The sequence below is a fragment of the Triticum aestivum genome, chromosome 5D (genome assembly GCF_018294505.1).
Source record: "Triticum aestivum cultivar Chinese Spring chromosome 5D, IWGSC CS RefSeq v2.1, whole genome shotgun sequence".
Lineage (NCBI taxonomy): Eukaryota > Viridiplantae > Streptophyta > Magnoliopsida > Poales > Poaceae > Triticum > Triticum aestivum.
This window is the reverse complement of record NC_057808.1, coordinates 51,866,166-51,890,795: the sequence shown is the minus strand read 5'-3', so window position 1 is coordinate 51,890,795 and position 24,630 is coordinate 51,866,166. Positions and strand designations below refer to the sequence as shown.

General features: G+C 50.0%; 1 protein-coding gene and 1 pseudogene across 1 annotated transcript; one reads left to right on the top strand and one right to left on the bottom strand.

Moving 5' to 3' along the window:
- Positions 1 to 3,406: 3,406 nt before the first annotated feature.
- On the top strand, positions 3,407 to 3,545 carry LOC123126380 (uncharacterized; annotated as a pseudogene).
- A 19,383-nt stretch (positions 3,546 to 22,928) lies between these two features.
- LOC123124286 (glutaredoxin-C1) lies at positions 22,929 to 23,624 on the bottom strand. The gene has a single exon (XM_044544932.1). The coding sequence runs from the start codon at positions 23,489 to 23,491 to the stop codon at positions 23,180 to 23,182; it is 312 nt and encodes a 103-aa protein (XP_044400867.1). The 5' UTR covers positions 23,492 to 23,624; the 3' UTR covers positions 22,929 to 23,179.
- Positions 23,625 to 24,630: the final 1,006 nt, after the last annotated feature.

Sequence of the window (24,630 nt, the reverse complement as noted above, 5' to 3'; positions counted from 1 at the left end):
CATCCTAAAACATTTCGGCGTTTATCGTCGTTTGTGAGGCTTTTCTCCGCATCCCGCCTCACTTCGGCCTGTGGCTGAAGACCTTCAATGTGAGGCCGAAAGTAGTGTGCGGTCAACAAGCAGAGTGCAGAGGCGCTATGGTGGGCAAGATGCCCAACGTCACCTGGCCCGAAGGTTCGTTTGCAGAGACGGTGAAGGGTGGCAATCGGGGTGGTTCTACATCACCGAGCCGCGCGATGCTGACTGGTTGGCGGCCCCCGAATTCCGATTCGGAATCCCGATGCGGCTCACCTCCTGGCAAGAGAGGGGCCTAACCTGGGGTCCCTCGGACGAGCTGACCGGGCTCCAGACGTGCATCCAGAACATGATAGAAAGGAAAATCAAGCTCGTCAACGTGGTCCAGGTCATGCTTGTTCGTTGGGTCCTTCCATGCCAACGCCGAACTTGTAATTTGTGGGAGTTCGAGCCGGCCAAGCACCAGACGCTACTCGAGTTCTTCGGCACGACGCACGAAGAAATCTGGAAGGTGCTCTTCAAGGCCGGCGAGACGCCACCGCCTACGACCGAAGACCGCGACTTAGCTTAAAGCGCCAGCCCAACCCGGTCAGTTCCCTTATTGTTTTCAAGGAGTATCCCCTACTAGCATATTTTGAGAGGAAATTTAAGCTTCCTTCCCCTATTTTCAGGCCTGGATTAAGTTGACTGAGGAGATTAACTGTCCGGCTCCGCTGCCCGAGGACCAAGAATTTCCATTATTGGAGAAGATGCTATTCCCTGCACCTTATGAGGTGCCGGAGAAGATGGCTAAGAAGGCGGCCCAAGGGGCCAAGAAGGGCCTTCGCCGGAGAAGCACTCCGGACGAGACATCCGGAAGCGAGACTTCCTCTTTGTCCGCTGACGACGGCGATGAAGAGGAATAAGAAAACGACTCCCCACCTGAAGCGGGGAGGAAGAAGAGAGCGGACCCCACAAGCCCGGAGGCGAAAGCGCCTAAGAGGGTTATAGGCTCCCTCGCGGATAACTCCGCGTGGGATGTTGACAGCAGTCTGGAACGACCTCGACGGACCAAGCCTCGGGCCGCTTCGTAAGTACCAGAATTCACAAACGTCTGGCTTTTTCGGTTTGTAATATTGACATATTGTAAACATTGTCCTTGCAGTCCGGCGCGCGATGGCTCTCCGCGATCCTCGACAGAGGATTCGCTGGACACGGAGGAGATGGCTAGCATGTCTCCGCCACCTGCTCATTCCATCTCACCCAAGGGTGATGACGAGGCGGTGTCCAAAAAGACTTTCCCAGGCTGGGGGGAGGTTCCGGAGATCATCGGGGTGACGCCCCAAGATGACTCCTCGGACGCCGGACACATGGGGGAAAAAGCCCCCATGGGGACTGGTGATGGGGCCCGAGTTCCCTTCGGCCGTCAGCCGGATACCATTCCGGAAATCTATACGGCTCCGGGGTCCAGCGAACGGCGTTCCCCACCAGGAGGGGGTGTGCCTGTTCCACCGGTGACCTCTTTCCAACCAGAGGCACCGGATAATCTACTGGAGGCGCTACGAGGCGCCTCTATCGTGGAGGAACATCGTGTCCTTATGGACACGGTAATAGAGAAGGTACAGTCCGTTAAAAGCGGACTGACCGAAGCCTGCACTAGCCTTCTAACGGGCTTTGAGGTAAGTAATGTGATTATAGGAAAAATATCACAGTATAGACAGTAGCCCCTGATACTCTGTTTGGTGTTCGGGAAGAAAAGCCGAACAGAGGATCAAAAAATCGCAGGAGTCTAACATGAGTTGTCTATGTGAATAAGCAGGTATCGCTGCAGGCTACCACTGCTCATGTTGCGGAGGTCTCCGGACTGAAGCAGAAATTGGAGCGGGCCGAGGAGGAGCTCGGCCGCGTGAAGAAGCAGTTGGAGGATAGCCAAGGTATGCAGTAACCTGTGGGTATATTTCAAAAAGAAATGAATAGTCCGACTGGGCTAAAGTGTCATAAACTTTATTAGGGGCCACGGCCGAGGTGGCAACCCTGAAGAAGGCGCTAGTCGAGGCCGAGGACAAAGCGGCCAAAGAGCGCGTCTTGCGCGAGAAGCACGAGGCCCGGGTTGGTGAGGCGCAGCAACAGCTCCAGGGCGCGATAGAGAGATTTGAGGCCCTGGAGCGCGATTATAAGGCGCAAGAGTCTGAATTGGTGAAGGCTCGCCAGAGTGCTCAGGATGCGCGAGCCGAAGCCCAGAGCGCCCTCCAGGAAATCGAGATGGCCAAGAAGATTGCAGCGGGTAAGTTCTTCACCATGCAGAGCAAGCGTGTAGAAGCAACATCCCTTGTACTTATCCTGAATTTTGGTTTTCCAGGGGCATTTACAGGTCTGCCGCACAGTGTGTCGGATGCGGCCGAGCATTATAGAGCCGAGGAAGGGATGTCTACGGAGAAGTTGTTCTGGTCCCAATATCTGGGATCCGAACGTCCGGTGCCCTTCAGCGACCAGCTAAAGCAGTTGGTCGACCTGCACAGGTTGGCAGAGTTAGCCATGAAGGACTTTATAGTCCGGCTGTGGCCTGCCGATCCTGTACCCAGCAGCTACTTCGGACTTGTGCAGCGGCTTGTGAGTACCTGTCCGCGGCTCGAAGCCGTGAAGCAGTCGGTCTGTATTGAAGGTGCGCGTATGGCCTTTGCCCGCGTCAAGACGCATTGGGCGAAGCTGGATGCCAAGAAGCTGATGACCGAGGGACCGCCTAAGGGCAAGGAGCATCGTCGACCCGAGCATTATTTTGATCATGTGATCACTAGGAAAGGAGGAATCCTACTCCTACTAGGAGGAGGATTCCTCCTCCCCTTGGCGCGCCTAGAGAGGTCGGTCGGCCTCCCCTCCCTCCTTTATATACGTGGGGAGGGGGGCACCCTAGAACACACAAGTTGATTGTTCCAAGTCGTGTGCGGTGCCCCCCTCCACCATAATCCACCTCGATCATATCGTAGCGGTGCTTAGGTGAAGCCCTGCATCAGTAGCAACATCATCACCGTCATCACGCCGTCGTGATGACGGAACTCTCCCGCGAAGCTCTGCTGGATTGGAGTTCGTGGGACGTCATCGAGCTGAACGTGTGCTGAACTCAAAGGTGCCGTGCGTTCGGTACTTGGATCGGTCGGATCATGAAGACATACGACTACATCAACGGCGTTCTCATAACGCTTTCGCTTACGGTCTACGAGGGTACGTGGACGACACTCTCCCCTCTCGTTGCTATGCATCACCATGATCTTGCATGTGCGTAGGAATTTTTTTGCAATTACTATGTTCCCCAACACGCATCACCCTCGCCAATCTGCAGAAAGGGAGCTCCTCCATCACCGACTGCGTCGGGAAAGTTAAGTCTCTGTGCGATGAACTTATCGCTGCAGGGAAGAAGATTGACGATGATGACATCGTCTCCCACATCCTCGTTGTCCTGGACGAGGAATTTGATCCTGTGGTCTCCGCCATGTGCTCCAGAGTGGAGCCGATCACCGTCCCCGAGCTGTTCTCTCAGCTCATCAGCTTCGAGATGCGGATGAAGCTCCATGGAAGAGTGTCGCAGTCCTCTGCCAATGCTGCCACCAGAGGTCGCGGGCGTGGTGACCGTGGCCGTGGCCGTGGAGGCAACAACAACAATGGCGGTGACTGTGGCCGCCCATACATCAAGTCTGGCGGTCGCGGTGGACAAGGAGGAGGTGGCCACTACAACAAAAATGGTGGTGGGGGTAACTACAACAACAATTCCCCCACACCTAGGATCCAGTGCCAGATCTGTGGCAAACTTGGTCATCCAGCGTGGAAGTGCTGGAAACGCTATGATGAAGCCTACCAAGGAGAGAAGAGAGGTCGGCGAACCTTGCAGCACCTCAGTACGGGGTGGATACCAACTGGTACCTTGAGAGCGGCGCCACCGACCACATCACAGGCGACCTTGAGAGGCTGACCGTCCGTGACCGCTACACTGGGAGCGAGCAAATCCACACTGCTAGTGGGTCAGGTATGGCTATAGAACATATTGGTCACTCAGCTATTCGTACCCCTGATCGTGATCTTTATCTAAATAACATCCTTCATGTTCCGGAAGCTAGCAAGAGCTTAATCTCTGCTAGTCGCCTTGCACTTGACAATGACACGTTTGTTCAAATTCATCCTCATTCTTTTTTTGTTAAGGAACGGGGAACGAGGAAGGTATTCCTTCGAGGCAGGGGTTGATGTGGTCTCTACCCCGTCAAGCACAAGGGATCCAACGTCCAGAAGCAGGTGCTCAGTGCCACCAAAATATCTTCGGATAGGTGGCACCGACGTTTAGGTCATCCATCTCCTCTCATTTTCAAGAGAGTTCTTAGTCAAAATAAACTCCCTTGTGCTAACTTTTCCAATAATGAGTCTTTATGTGACGCCTGTCAAAAGGGTAAAAGTCACCAGTTACCTTATCCAAAGTCAATAAGTGAATCCAAGTTTCCTTTAGAACTTATTTTCTCTAATGTTTGGGGCCCTGCTGTTGAAACAATAGGCAGAAAAAATATTATGTGAGTTTTATCGATGATTTCAGTAAATTCACATGGATCTATTCGATCAAACACAAGTCTGAAGTTTTTCAAAAATTTCATGACTTTCAGCACCTTGTTGAACGACAATTTAATCGCAAAATTCTTGCTCTTCAGACAGATTGGGGAGGGGGGTATGAAAAACTCAACTCCTTCTTCATAAAGATAGGAATATCTCATCATGTGTCTTGTCCCCATGCGCATCAGCAGAACGGATCAGCAGAAAGAAAACATCGACATATCGTCGAAGTAGGCTTGTCTCTTCTTGCCCAAGCCTCAATGCCCTTAAAGTTTTGGGATGAAGCATTTATTGCTGCTACTTATTTCATCAATCGCCTTCCTAGCAAAGTTATCAAATTTGAAACCCCTCTTGAGCTATTGTTCCATGAAACGCCCAATTATTCCTCACTTAGAATTTTTGGGTGTGCTTGTTGGCCTAACCTCCGACCCTATAACAAGCACAAACTTCAATTCCGTTCCAAGCAATGCACCTTTCTTGGGTATAGCAATCTTCACAAAGGGTTTAAATGTCTTGATATTCCAACAGGACGTGTGTATATCTCGAGGGATGTTGTTTTTGATGAAAACGTATTCCCATTCTCCACACTACACCCAAACACCGGTGCACGTCTTCGGGCAGAAATTCTCCTTTCAAATCCGGAGCTATTAAATCCAACCGATCATGGGGACGAACATTATGCTGATGATCATTTGTTACATAACCCTACTTCTGACGGAGATAAAAACTGCACTTCAAATGCTTGTGATTTTACGCAGCAGCAGCAAGAAACACCTGGCAGCGGACACGAGGCAGATTCTCCTGGTCACGCTGATACTGGAACTGACGTGAGAACGGATCCCCAGGCGGATCCTCTGACGCCGCCCCCGCCAGGGCCCGGGAACATCCACTCCTCGGGTGACGCCTGGCACGGGTCACCAGGCCGGTCAGGTGGGCCAGGCCCTGCTCTGTCTCCACGCGCCGGCTGTCATGAAGCGGTTGGGTGTGAACCACATGCGGCTGGTCGCGTGTCCCCTGCTGTGCGGCGCAATGATGGCGGGCGCGACCGCATGACGTCCCTCGGTCACGTGGCAATAGCCAACTCACCAGGACCGGTCTCTCCTAGTCCACGGGCGCGCGATCCAACCTCATCCGTGCGTGCGGCAGACAAGGCGGATTCTGCTATGGTGCTGGGATCCTCTGTGGCCACAGATCCTGTCCGTTCCGACACACCTTCTCGGATGACTACACATGCACAGAAAGGTATTTTAAAACCCACAGTTTACAAGGATGGGACACTCAGGTATGAAAAGAACTTTAAATTTGCAGATTTTGCTGCTACTAGTGAGCCTCAAAACCTAACCGAAGCTCTAGGTAATGATAATTGAAAAAATGCCATGAATGTAGAGTATGGTGCACTTATGAAAAACCAAACTTGGCGTTTGGTCCCTCCTAAGCGAGGGAGGAACATCATTGATTGTAAATGGGTATACAAAATTAAAGAAAGACCTGATGGCACAATAGATAGATATAAGGCTAGACTAGTGGCTAAGGTCTTCAAACAACGTTATGGCATTGATTATGAGGACACCTTTAGTCCAGTAGTTAAAGCTGCTACTAACAGGCTTGTTCTGTCTATTGGTGTTTCCAGGGGATGGAGTCTTCGCCAATTGGATGTTCAGAATGCGTTCTTACATGGCGTTCTCGAGGAGGAGGTCTATATGAGACAACCACCTGGGTTTGAAGATGGTTCAAAGCCACATCATGTGTGCAAGTTGGACAAGGCCTTATATGGCCTAAAGCAGGCACCTAGAGCTTGGTATTCAAGATTGAGTGCAAAACTTCAGCAACTTGGTTTCAAGCCTTCAAGGGGAGACACTTCTCTCTTCTTCTTCCATAAAGGGAAGGTGGTTATATTTATGTTAATATATGTTGATGACATAATTGTTACCAGCTCCTCACAGGAGGCTACCTCAGCATTGCTATCAAATCTGGAAAATGAGTTTGCTCTTAAAGATCTAGCTATGAGAGTTACATTACTTCCTAGGCATTGAGGTAAAAAAGTTGCATGATGGTATTATGCTAACCTAGGAAAATATGCCAAAGATGTAATCAAACGTGTAGGTATGAAGGATTGCAAACCCTCCAGTACACCTATGCCTACCACTGACAAACTGTCATTATATGAAGGAGAATTACTGATCTCAGAAGAAGGAACCAAGTGCAGGAGCATAGTTGGTGCTCTTCAGTACTTGACACTAACAAGACCTGATACATCCTTTGCTGTTAATAAAGTATGTCAATTTTTACATGCTCCTACTTCTGTACATTGGACAACTGTAAAGAGGATATTGAGGTATCTTCAAGGGAGTGCCAACACAGGGCTGAAATTGTGTAAGTCTCCCTCAACCACAGTGAGTGCATTTTCTGATGCAGACTAGGCTAGATGCCTTGATGACAGAAGATCCACAGGAGGATTTGCAATCTTCCTTGGGTCGAATCTTATATCCTGGAGTGCAAAGAACTAGGCTACGGTGTCACGTTCCAGCACTGAAGCAGAATATAAATCTTTGGCAAATGCAACAGCTGAGGTAATGTGGATTGAAACTTTGCTTGATGAACTAGGCATTGGAAGAATAGGTGTGTCATGCTTATTGAGGGAGTCCTGGATTAGGGGGTCCTCGGACAGCCAGACTATATCCTTTGGCCGGACTGTTGGACTATGAAGATACAAGATTGAAGACTTCGACCCGTGTCCGGATGGGACTCTCCTTGGCGTGGAAGGCAAGCTTGGCAATACGGATATGTAGATCTCCTCCCTTGTAACCGACTCTGTGTAACCCTAGCCCCCTCCGGTGTCTATATAAACCGGAGGGTTTTAGTCCGTAGGACAAGAACAATCATACCATAGGCTAGCTTCTAGGGTTTAGCCTCTACGATCTCCTAGTAGATCAACTCTTGTAATACTCATATCATCAAGATCAATCAAGCAGGAAGTAGGGTATTACCTCCATCGAGAGGGCCCGAACCTGGGTAAACATCGTGTCCCCCGCCTCCTGTTACCATCCGCCTTAGACACACAGTTCGGGACCCCCTACCCGAGATCCACCGGTTTTGACACCGACATTGGTGCTTTCATTGAGAGTTCCACTGTGTCGTCACGATAAAGGCTTGATGGCTCCTCCGATCATCGCCAACGATGCGATCCAGGGTGTGGTTTTCCTCCCCGGACAGATCTTCGTATTCGGCGGCTTCGCACTGCGGGCCAACTCGCTTGGCCATCTGGAGCAGATCGAGAGCTACGCCCCTGGCCATCAGGTCAGGCTCGGAAACTTGAACTATACTGCCGACATCCGCGGAGACTTGATCTTCGACGGATTAGAGCCCATGTCAGGTGCGCCGCACAATCACGACGAGCATGACTTAGCTCTACCCTCGGACAGTGTTCGGGAGATCACACCTGCAACCACTCCGGCCCTCAATCCGGAACAAATTGCGCCATCTGAGGACGGGTGGATGGACCCCGCCACGGAGGCCGCACACTTAGCGGCGATAGAGCCGAATACTGACTTCACCTGTTATGAGACCTGTGTCGCCGGATCCTCGGATTCATCCCCGGCCACAGGCCCCGAACCGCCTGCGTCCATACCTATCGAATCTGATTGGGCGCCGATCATGGAGTTTACCTCCACGGATATCTTTCAGCACTCACCTTTTGGCGATGTGCTAAATTCATTAAGGTCTCTCTCCTTGTGAGGAGGTCCTTGGCCGAACTATGTCCGGCCCGAACAGGAAGCGGACGACGAAGAAATTCGTTCCCCACCCACTACCCACTTAATAGCCACTGTCGACGATTTAACCGACATGCTCGATTTTGACTCCAAAGATATCGACGGTATGGACGACGATACAGGAGCAGAACAGGAACCATCGCCCACAGGGCACTGGACTGTCACTTCATCACACGATATATATATGGTGGACACACCCAAAGAAAACAACGACGAGGAACGGAAGGATGCAGCGAAGGATAACTCCCTCGAGAAGCAACCAAAGCGACGGCGTAGGCGCCGCTCCAAATCCCGCCTCGGCAAGAACAGCGATAACAGCGCAAGAAAAAATAATACCCTGGTCGACTCCGGAGGAAACGACGACCACATTGAACCAGCGGACGGCGAACATAGTACGGAGCCGCTCTCCGATCACGGCGACGCCGAGGATAAAGCTCATCAACCTCTCTCCAGAGAGGAAAACATTCCGGACGACGATGCACACATCATCCCGGAAAGACACTTGGAACAAGAGAACCTTCGTGAAAGGCTTATTGCAACCCCGAGGAGTCTGAAGAAGCAGAAGCAAAGGCTTAAGGCCGCGCAGAATACGCTCAACAGTAGATGGAACAAAGTGCTCGACACTGAAGAAAAGTACGGTGGTAGTCGCCACACAAAGAGCTATCCAAAGCGCAAGCTGTTGCCTGAATTCGATGATAAGGCCTTAGAGCCCACACAGCCGAAAAATAAAACGGCCGACCGGTCAGATCGACCACCTCGTGTCCGGGATAGAGCGGCTAACGAGGCCGCACATAAGTCAGCACACGATCCACGCGAGGACTGGCATCAAAAGGCCGGCGTGACCAGATCCATCTACGGATCTAGGAAGCGCGCTCCAGCGCATAATCAAAACCGAACACTACAACCGTCAGAACGCCATGACACATCCAAATACAGGGGTGCCATGCACCCCCTATGTTTCACCGATGAGGTGCTGGATCATGAATTTCCAGAGGGATTCAAACCCGTGAACATAGAGGCGTACGACGGAACGACAGACCCTGGGGTCTGGATTGAGGACTTCATCCTCCATATCCATATGGCTCGCGGAGATGATCTCCACGCCATCAAATACTTGCCCCTCAAGTTGAAAGGACCATCTCGGCACTGGCTGAAGAGCCTCCCGAAAAATTCAATTGGAAGTTGGGAGGAGCTTGAGGATGCCTTTAGGGCTAACTTTCAAGGGACCTATGTCCGACCTCTGGATGCAGAGGATTTAAGTCATATAATTCAACAGCCCGGAGAGTCTGCCCGAAAGCTTTGGAAAAGATTTCTCACTAAGAAGAATCAAATCGTCGACTGCCCGGACACCGAAGCCTTAGCAGCTTTCAAACACAGCGTCCGAGACGAATGGCTCGCCAGACACCTCGGCCAAGAAAAGCCAAGAACAATGGCAGCCCTAACAAGCCTCATGACCCGCTTTTGCGCGGGCGAAGATAGCTGGCTGGCACGTAGTCGCACCAGCGACCCAGGCACATCTGAAGTCAGGGATGGTAATGGAAAACCACGACGCAATAAAAGCAAGCATCGAAATAACGAAGACAGCCCAGACAACACGTCGGTAAACGCCGGATTCAGGGGCTCTCGACCCTGTCAGCGGAAAAAGCCTTTCAAAGGCAACGGAGATGGACCGTCCAACCTAAACAAGATTCTGGACAAATTATGTCAGATTCATGGCACCTTCGATAAACCTGCAAATCACACCCATAGAGAATGCTGGGTCTTCAAGCAGGCCGGTAGGCTAAACGCCGAACACATGGGAAGGGAGACACCAAGTGAAGACGAGGATGAGCCTCGTCAGCAAAACACTGGGGGACAGAAAAAGTTCCCACCAGAGGTCAAAACAGTGAACACGATTCACGTGATGAAGAGGAGGAGCAAACATGCACTCCGAGACATACGCGCCGTAGAGCCCGTCACCCCTAAGTTCAACCCTTGGTCGGCCTGCCCGATCACTTTTGATCGCAGGGATCACCTGACAAGTATCCGGCACGGAGGATTGGCTGCCTTGGTGCTAGACCCAATTATCGACGGATACCATCTCACCCAAGTCCTCATGGACGACGGCAGTAGTCTTAATCTGATATATCAGGACACAGTCCGCAAAATGGGGATAGACCCGACAAGAATCAGCCAAAGCAATATTACCTTTAAAGGAATAATACCAGGCCCAGAGGCCCGCTGTACGGGCTCTCTAGTACTAGAGGTTGTATTCGGTTCTCCTGACAACTTCCGAAGTGAAAAGTTAACCTTCGACATCGCTCCATTCCGAAGCGGCTATCAAGCACTACTCGGAAGAACAACTTTCGCTCGTTTTAATGCAGTACCGCATTACGCTTCTCTTAAGCTTAAGGTGCCCGGTCCACGTGGCATCATCACAGTCAGTGGAAATGTTGAGTGTTCCTTACGCGCGGAAGAGCGTATGGCGGCTTTAGCAGCCGAACACTAAACGGCCTCTCCAACCAGAATAGATGATCGGTCGTCAAGACCGCGAACACGGCTAGACGAGTCCGGCGCATCACTAGCTGTAACAGCTTAGATAAACCTGAGATTGGTTTGATGGATATACCCCCATAGGCGGTACCAGGGTCTTCCCGCATGTAAAAAGGACTACAGTTCGGCTCGACCTTACTTATCTTGAATTTTAATGGTTCATTGAGAATCACCAATTTTTTGCACGACAACTTTCACCTAAGTTCTTCTCTTTTACAGATGATAATCGTACTACACCCTTCCAGGATACGGCACAACGGAGACACAGGCGCAGACGTGCAGCGGGGCCTCGCTCAAAGGTTTCTTTTTAGATTAAGACCCTGTGTAAACCTTTTTTATTGTCTCTTGTTGCTTCACATCCTCCGGATATTCAGTATAACCGAGAGGGATGCTGACGTTATTGGCATTTCGCCACGTCAGAACAATGCACGTACTTGGACACTCGGGGTTCATCATCAAGGGCGTTACTCAGCCCGGTATATGTTATAAAGACCGAATACCTTAGGGAGTGTTCGGCGTCGCGAGTTTGGCCTTGTATGCATCAGCTCCGAATCATGTCTTTGGTCAAATGTTGGGTTTGCCCGGCTCCTGCGTTTTGCTATCTTACGTTCCGCTCTATCGGCTAAGGTGGCACCAGGAGAACTACTGCGATTGTGCCCTGGTTCATCCGGATGAGCACCTCAGTAGAGAAAGCCGAAAACTGACTGTCATGATAAAGCGCGAGACTGGTCAACCACTCGATGACTTAGCGGAATCTTCAGGATTCCTCCGCATTAACGAAGGGCCGGTTTTCCCGGTCATGTACGTACGCGCCCCGTACTCGGACGAGCGCCAAAGTACCAGGGGCTATATAGTAGCCCCACTGTCAAACTACTATGGTAAAGTGAAAGTGTTAAAGCAATATAGTCTGATTGCCTCGTTCGCCGCGCTACCACCTCCTTAATGGACCAAGACGTTGGATCAAGTGTGAAGGCGCGCTTTTGCGAACACCCCCGCATTGTATGCGTGGGGGCTAAAGCCGACGACTGCAAACTTTCAGGATATATATATATATATATATATATATATATATATATATATATATATATATATATATATATATACACACACACACATATATACATAAACGACCGCACATGAGGCATAATAATACTTTCAGGCAAAAGTATAAACACAGCCTTTATAATTTAAATAGCATTGCTCTTACAATTGGGATACATGTCACTAGAACATGATACTCTTCGAGCACTGAGCCTCTATTAAACGAGCGCCTTCTAAGACTTCTTCAAAATATTGCTCGGCCGAAACCTGGCCTACGGCCGGAGTCTGGGTTGCAATCGCGGTGGCCTTCATCTCTGCCCAATATGTCTTGACACGGGCAAGAGCCATCCGCGCACCCTCTATGCACGCCGACCTCTTTACAACATCGATAAGAGGCACAACACCTAGGAATCGTTGCACAAGACCAAAATAACTATCCGGCCTTGGTCCTTCCAGCCAGAGACGATCCATGATAGACCTCATGGCAAGCCCGGACAACCTATGGAGCTCGGCCCACTCGGCCATTTGCTCATTTAACAGCAGCGGACGCGCCGGAGCATTGAACTGCGACCAGAACAACTTTTCCACTTCGTGATCTTTTTGATCTTCGAAAAACTTGGTCGCATCAGCAGCACTTGCTGCCAAATCCAGGTACGCGTCCGCAGAACTCCATAATTGATCCAGAAGGGCATACTTAGGATCTCCGAACTTCGTCCGCAACAAAAAGGGCTTCCCAGCCGCGATATCTCCGGCTTGACGTAGCTCCTCCCTCGCCGCCCTGATTTTAGAGCGGGCTTCCTTGGCTGCTACCGTGGCTTTCTCCAGGTCCGCCGTCTTCGTTTTGCTTTCCTTTTCAAGAAGCTCATAACGGTCGGCGGCATCTTTCAACTCAACAGCCATCTTGGCCATTTTCTCTTTGCTCTGGCAATGCGCAGCCTGTTCGGCTCTTAGCTCTTCGACCGCCTTTAGGGCGGCCGCATCACTCCTCCTAGCTTGTTCCTTGGCTTGGGCAAGTCCGCCCGAAGGGTCTCCACGGCGACAGCTCCATCTGCAGTCACATCATATTACAGATACTAGCATCATGCTCCTCTTTGTGTTGATCATAGGAGAATACATACCCTGTACCTCGTCAAGCCGCTTGTTTACAAGCACGATGTCGGCATCTGCCGCATCAAGTTGCCGCTTTAGCTTGGCAAACTCACCAGTCCGGCTAGCCACCGGACCCTCAGCCACCTCCACGTGAAAGCAACACGATTATTTCCTGGGACTATGATCCTCTATTTGCCGTCTTTTTCAACAGCAACTAGAGTCTCAGGGGCTACTATCTGCATAGGGCACACCTAGCGTGTGCGGTACCGTCAAAATATATATTACTTTGCGTACCTCAAAGCCTCTTAGCAGGCTCATAAAAGCTTCATGCAACCCGCTTTCGGCGGATGAAATCCTCTCAACCACCATACCCATTAGCGTACGATGCGCTTCTCAGATAGCCGCTTGCTCCAGAAGATTCATCAGTGCGTCTGGTCGTGCACCGGACAGTCTCGGACTCTTTTTGTGGCTCTCCTTAGGAGCCGAATACTCCGGACTTCGGGTGGCCGAAGGGTTACCTTCTGGCCTTGGCGGATCAGGAGAAATCCTCCGTGACGACACCTCAGGGTCGCCCGCTTCACGAGGCAGGGAGGCACGGGGAGGCGTTTCGCTTTCCATCATCTCCAGAAGAAGATCCCCCGAAGACGAACTCTGTCGAGAAGGGCTACGATCCGAACTACAAGACATACGTCTCGGCTATTATTCTCAGAAATGAAGCTGGGTATATTCACTATAAAGTACTTTTGTTTACTTACAGCTCGGTGGAGGGCTGGCCCCCTCGCGGGTACTGTGTGGTAAGGATGCCCTCTGGGGTAGGGCCCTCTGACAAAGGTTTCTTCCCTCGCTTGGAGACCATTGCTTCCAAGTCTTCAGAGGCGGTCCTCTTCCTTCCCTGGGGAGAGGGAATTTTAGATTCTTCTCCCCGTTTATCCTCCTTCGCGGAGGCACTAATTCCCCTGGTTTGGATGAATAATGAGTGAGGCTCGCTTTCGGACTCTTTGTTCCTCCCTTTATCTTCCCCTGATGGCGCTTAATAGGGCGCAAGCTCAAGCATCCTGGCTAGTACGGGATCCGGTGAGCCTTCGGGAAGGGGGGCCGAACACCTGATCATCTTCGCCTTTTTTATCCAGTCCTGGTCAAAAGGCGACTTTTCAGAATGATGTTGTGGTAAATTAAAAGACAACGTGTTCGGCCGCAGAATTACTTACTTGGGTGTCTGGACGATTGCAGTTCAGACCCGCATCCTCGGTGGTGTCCGGACAATTTATTCGTGATCCGAAGAACAATCCATACGTCTCTTCGAGCGTCACGCCAAAGAATTGCTGAATAGTTCGTGGCCCTTCTGGGTTGAACTCCCACATACGGAGAGGTCGACGTTTGCAAGGCAGGGCTCGACGAACTAGCATGACTTGCATTACCTTGACAAGGTTGATATCTCTCTGGAGGAGATCTCGGATGCGACTCTGCAATGTCGGCACATCATTTGCTGGCCCCCAGTCCAGCCCCTTGTTGACCCACGACGCCAGTTGTGGCGGGGGGTCCGAACAGAAGGCGGGGGCGGCCTCCCACTTAGTACCTCGGGGAGCTGTGATGTAAAACCACTCCCGCTGCCATAAATTGGACGTCTCCGGGAAGGAACCCTTTTGCCATGGAGCATCCACGCCTTTGCTTATTATGGCACCTCCGCACTCTGTGTGTCGCCCCTCAATCATCTTCGGCTCCACATTGAAGGTCTTGAGCCATAAGCCGAAGTGTGGGGTGTTGCGGAGGAAGGCTTCACACACGACGATGAACGACGAGATGTGATGGATGGAATCCGGAGCCAGATCATGGAAATCGAGCCCGTAGTAGAACATAAGCCCTCTAACGAAGGGATCAAGACTAAAGCCTAGCCCTCGGAGGAAGTGGGAAATAAATAGGACACTCTCGTTTGGTTCGGGAGTGGGGATGACCTGCCCTCGAGCAGGCAGCCTGTGCGAGATTTAGGCGGTCAGATACCTGGCTTCTCTTAGCTTCTTGATGTCCTCCTCTGTGAGAAAGGAGGGCATCCACCGACCTTGAAGGGTGGATCCGGACATGAATGAAGGTCCGAAGCGCCTAGCCTGAGCCTTGGGTGTTGGAACTCGAGGTGGGGGAAGGATTCGATTGAGTGCGATAAGAAAAGGACAGGCCTTGGCCCCTTTATAAAGAGGGTGAATATCAAGCGTCCTCCGCGTGGCCGTTTGGAACTTACCTAAAATCGAGGAGTCATATCAGTAGGCACGATTGGGTTACCCACACCCGTATTGATGAGAATCTCGTGAAAAGAGGGACACGATCTCTGCTTCGACAGGACGTGCCAATAAAACCGCCTCGCAACACGTGCAATGGCAGGCACGGGAAAGACGGTTCGTCATGACCAGACCATGGCAGAACGTCACGTTATGAAAAGCTGTCAGCAGATTAGATTTGTGTTAATATTATTCTCTCTACGGTGGTATGTGAAATTTGTTTTGCAGAGCCGGACACTATCCTTGTGTTCAAAATCTTCTATGGAGTATTCGGAGGAAGAACCTGCCTTGGAATGCCGAAGACAATCTGCGCGCCGGACTCATCGTCATTGAAGCCTGGTTCAGGGGCTACTGAGGGAGTCCTGGATTAGGGGGTCCTCGGATAGCCGTCTATATCCTTTGGCCGGACTGTTGGACTATGAAGATACAAGATTGAAGACTTCGAACCGTGTCCGGATGGGACTCTCCTTGGCGTGGAAGGCAAGCTTGGCAATACGGATATGTAGATCTCCTTCATTGTAACCGACTCTGTGTAACCCTAGCCCCCTCTGGTGTCTATATAAACCAGAGGGTTTTAGTCCGTAGGACAAGAACAATCATACCATAGGCTAGCTTCTAGGGTTTAGCCTCTACGATCTCATGGTAGATCAACTCTTGTAATACTCATATCATCAAGATCAATCAAGCAGGAAGTAGGGTATTACCTCCATCGAGAGGGCCCGAACCTGGGTAAACATCGTGTCCCCCGCCTCCTGTTACCATCCGCCTTAGACGCACAGTTCGGGACCCCCTACCCGAGATCCGCCGGTTTTGACACCGACACTTATGGTGTGACAATCTTGGAGCAACATATCTGTCTGCAAACCCAGTGTTTCATGCAAGAACGAAACACATAGAGATTGATTATCATTTTGTACGAGAAAGAGTTGCACAAAAGTTGCTAGATATTTAGTTCATCCCAACAGGGGATCAAGTTGCTGATGGGTTCACCAAACCATTACAAGTGAAGCAACTACAGGCCTTCAGGCGCAATCTGAACCTTGATACGTTAAGATTGAGGGAGGATGTCAAAATAGTAGGGTTGTAGTTGTGTAACGTGACAATATGTCACGGCTGTATTCATGTAAATTGTGGTGCAGGTAGTTGGCTAGGATATCCTCTATCTCATGTATAGCTTGGATTAGAGGGCAAGTTGATAACTAACCAACAACCTGCGCCATATCTTGTAATCTCTCTGCCTATATTAACATGAAGGCGTCCCTCCCAAGAGGCATCACGCTTAATGCAGCCAACCCTAGCTTTTACACTTTAATGATACGAAGTACGTATTTTCATCACTTATTTTCTATCAACAGTATGGTATGATTATCGCAAAACCATGAAGACACCAATACACTTTTTTTTACTATGAACCAATACACCTAGTGATTGTTCAAGATACCAAATGTCCAGTGAAAATACCAAGGGTTCGGGGCAGAGGAGCAAGCATAAGATGCAATATGTGTTACAAGATACTAGTAGGATACAGCGCGCCCGTAGGATTTGTTGTGAGAATCATTTGAACACCAACCAAGAGGAAGCTTGGATTTAGAAAGTCAATGAAAATAAAACTAATGTGCAATGTTAGAAGGTAGAAATGAGATCATGTTTCACGCCTTGTCCCTACCCTCCAAAACTATGGTAAGACAACATATTAGAAGTTGGACCAGCGGAAATCCGTTGGTGCTCCCGGAAGTGCGCGCTCTCGCGTGTGAAAATATTTTTTAAAATGCCAAAGAAATCCAATAATTTTTTTATGTGTTTTTTGTCACTTCCAAATGCGACATACAAATTTGTGGGGAAAAAGATTAAACATTTTGGCCTGTGAAAAAAAATACTAAATGTTACCCTAAAATATTACCCTAAACTTGTTTTTTTAACCAGCGAAACGCCGCTACTCTGTTTCGCATAAAAATTTTCAAGGATGCTTGCGACACTAACACAAACATTTACAAAAGAAAATTAGAATTTTTTGAAAACTTTTACTTTTTTTTACTATTCACGCGGGAGTGTATTCTCTGGGACCAGAGACTACCAAGAGGACATGGCTCAGTTAATTTTTTCAAGGAAACGGTAGACGTATTAGTATCATAAGAAGAGCAACGCTATGATGACACGGTAGACGTATTAGTATCATAAGAAGAGCAACGCTACCAAAACAAAGTAACGCCACGAACCCACAGGCAAAACTCCTTTTTTTAGAAAAGGAGGATGACTCCGGCCTCTGCATCTGGACGATGCATGCGGCCATTTTATTAATTATTCTCACAAAACTTTACAAAATCATACAATAGTAAGACTAAAGCCACCGTCTAGGCAATATCTGCCGCTACTCCTATCCAGTTGATGTAGGGATGCTGATAGTCTGGACCTAATACCAAACAGACCTCGCAGCCAAACCTAACATCTATGACCTGAGGTCCCAACCAGGACGCCTGCCAGGTATGGGGCACCCACCAGTCCGACGCACTCTTCAACCCGGACGCCTGCCGGGTATGAGGCCGCCGCAGCCACCTGCCACCAACCCATCTTCAGAGTTGTACTGTTGCATCTACCGTGCCAGGTCTCTCTGCCATCGACGCCACCACGACGCCAGACAGCGTCGTCCTCCTGCGCGAGTACATCCTCGCGCATCGGACGCCGAATCTGCACTGCGCCACGCCGTCGAGATCCGTCGCGATCAATGTGTAGGATGAAGCACCGCTCCACCTAAAATGCGGTCCACTGGTCCCTCGAGCCCGTGCACACCTCCAAGAACGACGCCCCCAAAGGGGGAACGACATAAGAACGCCGCCCTCTTCCGATCAACTGATCTAGGGTTTCCCCCGGAGGTAGCATACAGTGACCTTGAAACTCTCCTCGGCGATGCCTTCAAGAAGGGAATGTCGCAAAATAGCGCCGCCACCGCCGGCTTTGGCAGTAAGCCGAAAGCAAGTTTTCACCCGGATCTGTTCGAAGGACCTCAATCAAGCATCTCGTGCACGGATCGCCGCCACCTCTGCCGGGGACTGGACGATAGATCCAGGCCGCCGCCGCCTGACCGGCCATGGCACCACCACGGTGCCTAAGGCGGCGCCATCAGGCCCACCATGCCCGCCTGTAGACGCCCTCCAGATCTACCGGCCCGCGGACGAAGCCCGCGATCTGGGCCACCGCCACAGGTGCTCCTCGGCCGCGGGGAGAATGCGCATGCGCTGTCGTTGCCGTCACAGTCGCCGCCGGGCGCCCGCTGCTCCTTGCCACTGGTGCACCGCCGATCCATGAGCCGCCGCCGCCGGCAGGAGGTCGCCACCACCGCGCGAGGGGGAGGGCCCCGCCGCCGCCGTCACTGGCCAGGCAACGCCGGCCTAGCCTCGGGCAAGGCAGGAGGAGGGAGAGAGGAGCTGAGGCCTAGGGCCGGCGCGTTAGATCGCCTCCCGTGTCGCCAGGGGCTGGCGACGCGGGGACTCCTAGCTATTCGCAACCTATCCATCCTGCTAGGTACAAACCCATATGTCTGCAACAAATTTGCCATCCTCTAGCTTTGGCCTTCCTCAGCCACCTGCTCGAACATCTTGTTAGCCGAGGGTGTCGCCCCATTGATGATAAAACCATCGCGGTGTTTGCATATCACGAATGCCACAATTGCCAGTACGGTCCATGTATTTCTCTGGTGCCCCGGTCCAGGGTCAACCGAAGTCCACCAATCCATTATCTCATAGTTTGTATTGGGAATGCCTTATGGTTTTTCCCACCTCCCAACAGGACGTGTTGAATCATTTCCAGCTCCTAGTCACAGAGTGGACAAGCCACCCGGTGTGGAAGACAACGCTTCTGAAGTGTATCTATGGTACGATACCGAGTATTTAACAAAAAACTACCACATTATGGGTTCCCGTCTCACTGAACTACCATATTTAAAAAGTGACGGATAACTACCAATTTTTTTTAATTTTGTGACTAAAAACTACCACTTTTGAAAAATGACCAGTTTAGACGATTTAAACGCGTTTATGACAGGCAGGACCCATCCATCAGGGCTGACATGGCAGCAGAGTCAACTCCGTTTGTTTTGACTGTCAAGTTGACCGTTATGCAAAGTGGGGCCCACAAGTCATCATGAACCTTCCTTCTGCTCCTCCTATGTCTCTCTGGGGCATTTCAACAAGCACCTTCTGTGCATATAAGGCAAGGAGGCGACGACAAGGGAAGAGCGACCTCCTGCACAGCACTCACCACGACCACCTGCGCGGCGGCCTCCTTCCAGCTCACGGCTGCGCTCATGACCTGCCACGCGAGCTGGAGATGAGCGGCTGCGCCGCCAGCACCGTCGCTGGCTTCCTCTGTCGCCGCCGTCGCCGACGCGGCGATGGCGACCAGGAAGACCGCGGCGAGGCAGAGGCGGAAGAGGAGTGTGGCGAGGAAGACGAACAGCAGGACGCCCTGCATGAACGACTCCACGCCGCCGGTGTCCGAGTGACTCGAGCTGTACATGTACCAAGAGTCAAGATAATACGTCGGGACGGCCGTGGACGCGAGCTCCACGGCGGTGACCAGCGCGGCGCCGGCGAAGAGGCCGGGGTGTGCCGCGGACGAGCTCGGCCGGTCACCGCGAAGCATGGCGCAGGCGGCGAGCGCGACGTCGGACAGAGTCGCGAGCTTGCTGGCGAGGTACGCTAGGTGGAGGACGAGCAGCACCGCTGAATTCAGCCACGCCGGCGTACACCTGCTCCTCCCAATCGACACGAGAGCAGCTGGATGAGCACGCTTGCGGCCGTCGTCGGCCGGAGCTCACCTCCTTTCTCCTATGCACATAAGATGTTTGTTGAAATGCCAAAAAGAGAGGAGGGGGAAGAAGATGGTTGATGTGGGTCCTGCTTGTCAGAACGGTCAACCCTAATGGTTAAAACAAACGGAGTTGACTCTGCTGCCATGTCAGCCCTGACGGATGGGTCCCACCTGTCATAAACGCGTTTAAATCGTCTAAACTGGCCATTTTTCAAAAGTGGTAGTTTTTAGTCATAAAATTTAAAAAAAATTTGTAGTTATCAGTCAATTTTTTGAATATGGTAGTTCAGTGGGACGGGAACCCCTAATGTGGTAGTTTTTTGTCAAATACTCTACAATACCACATTCTCAACACCATCCATGCGAAGATCTTGCACAATGCTAGGGCACACAAACTATAAATATGGATCGCCCGGTGTTGTTGACTCGACCAAGAAAGAATGCCCAGTAGGCTATCCTAGAGGAAAATTGCCCATTGCCCTCCTAGGCCCACACAATTGCATCCTCAACTCCCTCTAAGAGTTGAACATCAGTTAAGCGATCAACCAGGTGAAGGAACTCCGCCAAAGCTTGCTCATGCATGTTGGGGTTCACACCTGACCACCAACCACCATGCATCCATTCTCCCATAGTGCGTGTCTTGATTGGTCTTCTTGTCGACGCAAGCAAAGAGGTTGGGCACCACAAGTCTTTGCTTCATTTAACCACCAATCTGCCCAGAAGAGTGCAATAGTGTTCCCAACTTGCATCTAGTTGTCGCCTTGTATATTGCCATCAATTCTTGTGGCCCCTGAATGTTGAATTTCCTCCATGCTTCCTCCGGCACCGTGCGTCTCAACCACGGCCATCTAGACCTGGGCGCCAAGTTGAGGAGGTGAAAGTTTGGGACCCCCAAGACCTCCCAACTCCTTAGAGGAGTAGAATGACTCCAAGCAATATATCACAGGCACTCGTCCCCTACATGTCGCATCTCCCCTTCCACAGAAAACCGCGGCCAATCTTCACTAGAGCCCCAAAGGCTTTTGCGGGGATGTCAAGTGCCAGTATTGCACCACCAGTCTAGCACCTCCAAACATCATCATCACCTGCCCACCTGGCAGGCGTTCCACTGTCTTGTCCACCATGGATTGCAGTTGGGTAACCGAGAGGCAACTGGAGATGCTTGCACAACCATGGGAGGACCAGGAAACCAAGCACCTTGACGGCGAGATCAACTTGCTCCACACCTAATGGGGTGTATATATCGAGCACTTATTCAGGATGGGGCACAATCCGGAAGCCATGCGAAAGTTTGTGACAATGGCCGAATAAGCCCTCAGGCTAAGAACGTCCCGCCTCAAGAAAGTCACCACGTGGTCCACAAAGATGGACGTACGGTGCCTCAACCACAAAGGCGCCAATGGTGAGAGGACCCCGGACCTTGCCAATTTTAAAACGTTACAAACTTTTTTTGAATGGTTCAACACATTTTTTTTCAAATTACAGGAACCAATTTTTACATTGTGTATTGTTTTAAAAAACTTTCACAAACATATTTTTTGAAACATGTGGACATTTTTTTTAATGTGATGAACATTTCTTTGAATGATATGAACACCTTTTTACAAACTGCATGAACACTTTTTTCCATTACATGAACGGTTTTAATGGTAGTGAACTGTTTAAAATTAAGTAAAGTAATTTTAAAAAACATATATTTAGAATATTAAATTATGAAAATGAATGGAAACAAAAAACCCGGAAGAAACGAGTGAAGCAAACCAACTCCTCTCTACTGGCTGACCCACTACGAGTTCCTTGAGGTAAGCCGCTCTTCAATCTCGCCAAATTGGTCATAGGGAAGCTCTGCACTGACCATGCAGGTGATCGCGTAAGGGCATTGTTCTAATTTGTCCATCTCTACGACAAGATGTCACCTAAACGCTCAGAGACCATCCATGAGTTGGACCAGTTAAATGCTTGGAGACACGGTTTCGGGGTTTGTTTTGTTTCATCTGTCTATTTTAGGTGATCATTCTTTCGATAATTTCTTTTTTCGTATTTTTGTTTTACCTCTTTTATAAATCATAATATTTTTCAAAATTTAATTTTTTTCAGGAATACACAAATAATTTTAAAATTCATGAATATTTTCTGAAATACACGATAATTTTAAATTGGTGAATAGTTTTAAAATTGGTCAACATACTTGAATTTAATAACATTTCTAAGATAGCCAAACCTTTTTTGAAAATTTGTGGCCATTCTAAGAAAAAGGCTAAACATTTTTAATATGAAATAAATCCCGTAGCTAGCTTTTCTTGAGATAACCGACTAGGAAACTAGAAAAATGAAAGGGTAATCGTTCCATATGCGTTTGCCCGCCAATAATTGGCAATGTACGTGAGGGGTCATTGTGCACGGAAAGGCTCACTCTATGCTGGTCGGGGAAGCGCCGCACCCATGTCGGGCATCCACACGCTTTTCTGAGGAGCTGGTGGAGCCCACACATGTGTTTTTTCATATTATTTCATTTCCGTGCAAAGTTCATTACAATTTTGTAAGTTTTGTATTTTTATAAGTTCAAAATTTCAGATGTTTAAAATTTTGAAAGTTCAAATACCAAAAAAAAATTAAAGTTCATGTCCCCGCCCCGTTTGTTCTCAAAAGAAAGAAAATAGTGTTGTCTTAAGTCTAAATTTTCGGAGTTTGATCACGGATACAGAAAAAATATCACCATTCACGATACTGAATATGTATCATTAATAGATCCATATGTAATATGTTTTCATGTTGTATTTGTTGGGTAATCTTTATATTTAATAGTATAAATTTGGTCAACTATATTTCAAAGATTGAATTAATTAACACAACAATAATAATAATGTTTTTTTAGTACACCACTAATAATTATGGTGCTTAACACTTTGACAGGAACAGGTACTCCCATGTGTACAGTAAAAAAGACCTGCATGGTTTCCATAGTCCCCATCATCACCTAATACAGGAAAGGATAACAGAGCACGTACACATACGTGTATTACATTATTCTCTGGCGCCTAAATGCCTAATACATCAGGCCGAATATATACAACAAAACCCTCCCATGCACTACACCCATACAGCACCTGCATTACGAAGCAGTGGGACAAGCTTGCCGCCGAGATGAAGGGACATGACCTTGTCGGTGCATCCGACGAGCCTGCCGCCGATGAACACCGCCGGCACAGCAGGGTTCCGGCCGAGGAGCCGCACCAGCGCCTTCTCCATCTCCTTCCCCCTAGGGTCCTCGTCAAGTTCCACCACCATCGGGTTCACCCCGAGATCCCGGAGGAGGCTCGTCACGGTGTGGCACATGCAGCAGGAGCTCATGCCGAAGATCACCACCGCCCGCTGCCCCGCTAGCCTCGTCACCTGCTCCATCAAGCTTAGTTCTAGTGCTAGGGCTAGTGAGCTCAATTAGTAGTACGATCGCTTGAGCTGTGCTGGCTTGCTTAGAGCTGGACATAGGGGAGCCTTGCATATATAGCCATGGAAATGTGCACCGGCAGGATGAGCTTCGAGCAACTTGACCCGGGAAAAAGGTGATACGGGAGGGTTCGGATAAATCCCGAGCTCCTTTAATTTGCGCGGCTACACGTATGGGCCTAGTGTGGAGCATCGAATATTTGGATTGCAATATGGCGATGCGGCGACCTGATACCAAAGGGGCCATGATCTAATGGAATGTATTGTTGATAAGGCCTGGAGCTCTGACTTTTTGTAAGTTCTCCCCTATCCTATTCTTTTTTTCTGCGGGAAGGATCAGATCTATTATAAAGATTCATCAGAAGTACAAAATACCTCACACATAAAAAGATTACGTCGATGTCCATGGATCACCGAATGACCATTGCCGCCCCCCCGAACGAGCCGTCGACGCGCGGCTGTCGTCGCTCCCATACCAGAGCCGGCCTGACCTTATCGATAACAGCCGGAAAGTCTTCGTGTACGTGCCCCTAAGGACTAGCACCCTAAAGCCGTAGTCGTTGCCATTTAATTCTTGAATCGATTTGTAGAACCTAATACCAAATATAGTCGTTGGGTACGCATGATGAGAAACCCTAACCTTGGCACCATGGGGAGCTGGCAAGAATCTACGCCGGAGCTTCGTCTAATCCGTCCCAACGGACGGACTTGAGAAGGATTGGAGCCCGAAAGACTGACTCGAAGAAGAAGCGTTGCCATCCGTCCAAACGCCGCCCCTGCAAGGACTAAACCCTACCTATCTACTAGCCGGATCCGAGTCACCAAAAATCCCCTCCCCGCCACCGGCCGCCGGAGCGGCGGACGGAGGGAAGGCGAAAACATGGGCTCGTTGGTGGAGATCGAGGTGAGGAAAGCTTTTCCTAGTCGCCTTGCGAGAGGAGAAATAAAAGCTATCGGTCTTTTAGCATTACTCTTCTTTTTGTGATAATCCCCAAGGGATTGTCAACACAACCCCGAAAATCTGCTACTGAGCCCAGGCTCATATGCACCCGTGCTGACGACAAAATAAAAAAATTTATTAGAAAAAATTCAAA